Source organism: Monopterus albus, unplaced genomic scaffold (assembly GCF_001952655.1).
Source record: "Monopterus albus unplaced genomic scaffold, M_albus_1.0 scaffold136.1, whole genome shotgun sequence".
NCBI classification, from domain to species: domain Eukaryota; kingdom Metazoa; phylum Chordata; class Actinopteri; order Synbranchiformes; family Synbranchidae; genus Monopterus; species Monopterus albus.
The window spans coordinates 611,418-617,821 of NW_018128016.1; the positions used below are offsets into that span (position 1 = coordinate 611,418).

The 6,404-nt window shown below is 40.9% G+C and overlaps 1 protein-coding gene across 1 annotated transcript; it reads left to right on the top strand.

The window, feature by feature from the left end:
* The first annotated feature begins 255 nt into the window (after positions 1 to 255).
* Positions 256 to 6,067, top strand: LOC109967814 (NADH-cytochrome b5 reductase 3-like). Its single transcript, XM_020613643.1, has 9 exons — positions 256 to 447; positions 739 to 864; positions 976 to 1,048; positions 1,849 to 1,955; positions 2,045 to 2,174; positions 2,254 to 2,337; positions 3,608 to 3,693; positions 3,811 to 3,910; positions 5,292 to 6,067. The coding sequence occupies exons 1-9, from the start codon at positions 427 to 429 to the stop codon at positions 5,462 to 5,464; spliced, it is 900 nt and encodes a 299-aa protein (XP_020469299.1). The 5' UTR covers positions 256 to 426; the 3' UTR covers positions 5,465 to 6,067.
* Positions 6,068 to 6,404: the final 337 nt, after the last annotated feature.

Below are 6,404 nucleotides of genomic sequence, written 5' to 3' on the forward strand. Positions count from 1 at the left end.
AGTGGTTAATCATAGACTGAAAAATGAAAATTATTAAGTAGACTTGTTTCATTATTTGACAGTTTTATTATGGTAATGCCGCGCAGGAAGTGGATTATCAAAATAATGGCTACTTGAATACAACTATACAGTACGTTTCTCACTTGATAAAACTTCCACACCGTGTTATGAAAGGGGCAGAAAATGTATAATAACAGCAACATATTAATCATTAGGTATATTTTATTTGCCGGGTGTCGTGTTTAAAAAATCGAGGCATGGTTTTCCTAAAACAATCCTATTATTTTCAAAAATCGATGACCGGATGTGTTTATTTTACATAGGTAGCTTGACAACCTCGCATGACAGCTCGTACCTCCGTCACACAGAGTTGCTGCAAATTGTGTTCCCGAGCAGCAGCTGTGCAGTTGGTTAGACGGACTGAAAATGTTGTCCTACATCATTGGTGTAAGTATGCCTTCATGAGAAGTAGCCAGACTTATTTTACGTTACACTTTTAGCCAGTTCCTTCGCGTTATCTTAGGCTAACACTAGCTAATGTAGTTTTCCTAACTACATTCTGTTGGGAGTTTGGGGCAGGCCTGCCCACAGGAATCTCTGACTCATTTTTCCTCTTACGGATTAAACAAAAATGACTTCAGTGAGACAACGCCCCACAGAGCTCTCAGACAGTGGGTAGCTAATGCTAGCAGCTGGAGGGTCTGAGTCATTGTGCAGCTTTTGACCGTATTTCCACAGCTGATCCGGAGCGGCTTTGACAGCGTCATCAACCTCATCTTCAGACTCTTCTTCTCCAAGAGGAAACCTGCCATCACCTTACAGGACCCAAACATTAAGTATGCACTGCGGCTGATAGACAAACAGGTAGCACTCAGAAAACCATCGCTTTGTCTGTTCTAAACGCAGCAGGTGCGTTCACGCACCGATGTAGCTGTTTTCTCTCTGACCAACTTGTGTCTGTTGTTGTCTGTGCAGATTGTCAGCCATGACACCAGGAGGTTCCGCTTCGCACTACCTTCCCCGGATCACGTCCTCGGCCTCCCTGTCGGTGAGTACGAGCACTCAGTAACATGCCACTCATCAGTCATTCTGAAAATGACTGAGTGCTGTTAGCAGAGGTGAAAAGTAACTAGGTACCTGTACTTAAATACAATATTGAGGTATGTGGACTCTCTGCACCTCATATTTCGACTTCACTATATTTTAGAGCATTTTTACCCCGTTACATTTTACTACATTGCCTTGTTGTCCATCAGTCTGCATCACTAACTCATAAAACAAAGTTAAAAACATGACTTTGAAATTGCGGTAAAATTCATTAACAATCAAAAACTGAAGTCTCTCACTTCCAAACCATTCTGAGCCTTTGCTGCGGCTCTAGACTTTAATCAGGTGCAACCTGATTGACTCCACCTGTGATTAGACAGAGTTGTGTTGCCAAACACCACCACAACAACAACAAAAAGGTGAACCCTCCCATTTCAGAAGCTGGAACCAGAAACGTTTGCAGTTTGTCTGAAAAGCTACTGAATTGATTGGTTTACCTGAACAGTTGCAGATGAATTAACTATCAGGTGACTTATTGTTTCAGCTCTCTATACTATATATGTGGCTTTCAGCATAGATTGAAGGACATAGATAGTATTACATTAAGTTGTTAGTAGTAATCAAGCATACTTGATTCATTAACAATCAAAAACTGAAATCTCTCACTTCCCAACCATTCTGAGTTGAAGGACATAGCTAGTATTACATGAAGTTGTTAGTAGTAATCAAGCATACTTGATATGAAGCTGCTAATATCACATGTAAACCGGGGCACTCGGTTGTTTGTGTGTTCCTTTCCAGGGCAGCATATCTACCTGTCTGCAAAAGTCAATGGGACCCTGGTCGTCCGTCCCTACACACCAGTGTCCTGTGATGATGACAAAGGCTTTGTGGATTTGGTGGTGAAGGTACAGCCTTAAAGAGAGTCATGTCTGCTTATATGTATGATGATTTTATTTTTCTAAACCAGTTTCTCTTAATCGCCTCTCGTGCACAGATTTACTTTAAAGGTGTAAATCCTAAATTCCCTGAGGGGGGGAAGATGAGTCAGTACTTGGAGAGCCTCAGGATCAATGACACTATCGACTTCAGAGGACCCAGTGGGCTTCTTGTTTACAAGGGCAAAGGTGGGCACTGGATCAGTTTTCTGATGGCACAGATCGAGCGCCGGCAGCCTGATATGATGCTGTAACTTTCCTTCCACAGGTGTTTTTGCCATTCAGCCAGATAAAAAGTCTCCAGCTGTGAACAAGTCAGCCAAACACGTGGGCATGATCGCTGGAGGGACGGGTAAGGGGTATTCCCAGTTTTCATCTGCCACAAAATTGTTTAGCCTGACGCATTTAGCCTCATGATCAGTGTGATTAGTGGATGACAGGCTAAATATAAATCATTTTATCATAGCACAGCAAGTGACAATTGTTTTTATTGCTGATGATGTGATTTTTATTGCTGATGTAGTGTTTAGGCTATAAAATGTCAGAAAATACTGCAGAATGTCCTATTCAGGTTTCTCAAGGTCACATCTGTAAATCAAGTCAAAAATCCCAAATATTCTATTTACAATAATAATACACAAGAAAGAAGAACACCTTCATAGTTTAGAAGCTGAAAATGGCACTTTTTATTTAAACTTGAATAATAAATGATTTATCAGAATGTTGGCAGATTATTTTTCTTTTGACTTACTGACTTGATTAGCCAGCTGTTGCAGGTCTGATCATTTTGTCTATAAAATGTCAGAAACCTCTAAAAACATTCCTCCAAGAATTGCACGCTGGCCCAGTTAGTGTTTCACAATGTCTCGTTTTGTGTGAGCACCAGCTCAAAACCCACAGAGATTATACTGTGGATGTGCAACAAAGAACAGTATCACATTCTGAAACTGGCAAACCTGGAAGCACCGTACAATCAGGGAGTAAAATCAATCGTAAAACGTCCAGAGCCCCAGTGTGACGGATGCTAACATTGGCCTCATGTGGATTGTCTTATTGGATTTTGTGAGCAGTCTTGCTGCAAATCTCTGGACCAGCTGAACTTTAGCTACGTTTGTACTGAGCCATGACAGTTTGTGGATTTAAAAAAATGTATATTACAAATGAGCAAAAAAGCAAGATTGAACTGAACTGACTTCCTTCATACTGTCGCACTCAAGGCCCTGAAAACACATTTTACTACCAGTGATTAGACTCTGCATGAACACACCATTTCCCCCTCTGTGTTCTTCTCACTGGTCTGAGGTGGGAGGGTCTCGGTTGGGTTGTTCGTTCACTGTCAATCATTTATGGTCAGACCACACACACACACACACACAGCTCAGCTTTGAGTGTAAACTCTTTATTATTGTTTTAATAAATGATTTTGATACTGGATGTTTAATGTTATAGAACTATTATTATTATTATTATTTATTATTATACTACTAAGACTTGAAGGCAAATTTTCCCAGACTTTTAAAACTTCCCCTAATTGGAACTAAAAGGTCTTTGCCCCTGACCACTAGCACAGAGGATGTCCACGTGCTGTATGTATAATGAATGGCATGTACTTGCTCTGGCAGGAATCACTCCCATGTTGCAGCTGATCACAGCGATAATGAAGGACCCACATGACCGGACAGTGTGTCACCTGCTGTTTGCCAACCAGGTGAGTGTAATCAGTCACGTTTTGTTCACAGTACACGTTTTTATTTGCTTTCTGATGGAACGGGTGGAGCTCAGAGCACAGCAGTTAAGACAAACATTTCATTCCTGATGCATTCAGACTGAGAAAGACATCCTGCTGCGTCCAGAGCTGGAGGAGATCCAGGTGAACAACCCGGACCGCTTCAAGTTGTGGTTCACCCTGGACAGAGCACCTGAGGGTGAGTTCTTCTGTATTTCTATGTATTCATACTCCAAACACACTGGTTTCATTCACTAAGCGTCTGATGGTTGTTTTTGTCATCCTGTAGTTCCCTTCTCATTTATACTTGATATTATTCACATATTTCTATCTGTGTTCATTTCACGATTAACTGTTTGCTCTGCAAATGTCACAACATGGAATAAAATGTCCATCAAAAGTAACAAGAGCCCAAGGTGATGTTTTCAAACTGCCAATTGGTTCAAAACCCCCAAAGTATTCACATTTTAAAAGTAAGAGAACTCACAAAGTTTGAGATTCAAGAAGTTGGAACCAGACTGTGTAAATTGCTGTTAATTAATTAGCTACACATTCTGGCAATACTTGTATGTTTCTGAGAAAAATATGAACTGCAGAGGCACCTGTGTGTGTGTGTGTGTGTGTGTGTGTGTGTGTGTGTTAGGTATGATGACATTTTAAGATGCAACTTTCATTGTGATGGACATTTTTCATGACATTGTCTGGACCAAATGCTTATTTGAGCAAAAATCTGCTAATTAATTGATAATGAAAATAATCATAATTTGTAACTACTGCCACACTCAGTTGTCAGTTTATTAGGTACACCCAGATACAGCTCAGTCTAATCCAATAGTTCTGTAAAAAAAAATCCTCCCTCATTAATGTGATAACATTCAGTTTGTGTTCAGTCTATTGAGATGTTGATCCAACTCTGTGATCATTGTCGACTATTTGAGATGTGTTGATCCAACTCTGTGATCATTGTCGAATCATTATAGTGTCAGGTGTTTCTGTTCTTTTGTCCACCCCATTTTTACCAGTGAGGCTAAATAACAAACACCTGACTGTATAATGCAGCATGAACTCCATCCTCCAGAATGATCATAGTTGAATCTGAATCAGATGAAACATTCATGGAGGATTTATGGCAGGACTGTACCTAATAAACTGGCAACTGAGTGTCGACCGTGGTGGAAGGAGTGATCACATCTTTTAATTAAAGTAGAAATGCCAGTCTTAAAATACTCCACTAGTTATGGTGCTGCATTTAAAATGTTGCTTGGGTAGTAGTATACAAATGACCCTTTCAAAGGATGATTGTTTTGTTAATGCTGGAACTGTGTTGTTGTCAGTACTTTGTATAAGTGGTAATCTGAAGAGTAATTAGTCACAGGAAATTAAAAAAAAAAGAATGCTTCTCTCTGAAATGTTTCTAGTATAAATTAAATACTCAAAGCAGCAAAATCAAAATTGCACTTGAACAGCAATACGTGATTCTGACCAGCAGGTGTCACCAGAGTGTACACTGTTAAAGGTGTTAGTGATGCTGATGAATATAAACCCTCCTGAACTGGGTTGTTGCTGAACTTGTGTTTCAGACTGGGAGTACAGCCAAGGTTTCATCAGCGAGGATATGGTGAGGGAACACCTGCCGCCTCCCAGCGACAACACCCTCATCCTGATGTGTGGACCACCACCGATGATCCAGTTCGCATGCAACCCCAACCTGGACAAGGTCGGCCACTCCAACAGCAACAGGTTCACCTTCTAGGGAATCCAGGTTTGGAGACCTCGGGGCACCTAATCATTATCTCTACCCTGAAAGCATTAAAGCCCTTGTATAGTTGCAGTGGGTATTGCACTATGTTTGCTACAGTATATTTATGCCACAGCACAGACCAGTTCATGGAAGGGGAGGGATGAAGATGGTGAATGTTTGATTGAACAGGATGTTTTTGATGGGACAGAGGGCTAGGTGTTTTCACACTGGTGGATATGATTTCAGGTCTGATGCAGACAAACCTACAGTCCTGCTGTGACCTCACTTTGGTTACAGTAACACATCTTACTGGCTGTTTTGAGTGCCTTAACACTTGCTAGCTTTTTTTATGTACAGTTCAGAATTGTGACTGTGTGCGTTTCCATTATGGGTGTGGAGGCTGTGCTGCAGACTTATCGCTGTCATGCTAAAAGATATGTTGTGGATTTGTTGAACATATGTGATTTGTCGGCAGCTTTGGCTAGTTGTTAAGATATGCAGCCGCTATTGACTTTGGTGCTTTTGTATTGTAACAGGACTCAAATGTACAAATGCTACTAAAGAAGACAAGGAAAATGCTTTTTCTCATTTTTATTACTCGAGATTTAAAAAAAAGCATTGAACAAAACAATTGGTATAACAAGAGAAAACACACTGGGCTAATTTGGCATTTATTAAGAAAACTGAGTGGTTTAGCATCAAGACAGGCAACAGCTGGCCTGTTCAGGAACACACCACCTGGAACCTTAAAGTGCACCGACAGCTTTACGAGCCATCAGTGCACTTTGGAGGTCCTGAGGGGGGGGCCGTGTTTGAGCAGAGCTAGGCCGTTTCCAGAGAGTGGCATTCATCACCTAATTTTCAGTGAAAAAGCAAAGGAGCATGTTTCTCAAAATGTAACGTCAACCTTGGTTTCAGCAGCGTGTGTAGTAGTCTCTAGCCAGTTCAGGTT

Coding starts and splice junctions, on each gene's coding strand:
- LOC109967814 (XM_020613643.1), top strand. CDS start 427: ATGTTGTCCTACATCATTGGT. Junction 865..975: donor TGCGGCTGATAGACAAACAG/GTAGCACTCAGA, acceptor TTGTCTGTGCAG/ATTGTCAGCCATGACACCAG. Junction 1,049..1,848: donor CGTCCTCGGCCTCCCTGTCG/GTGAGTACGAGC, acceptor GTTCCTTTCCAG/GGCAGCATATCTACCTGTCT.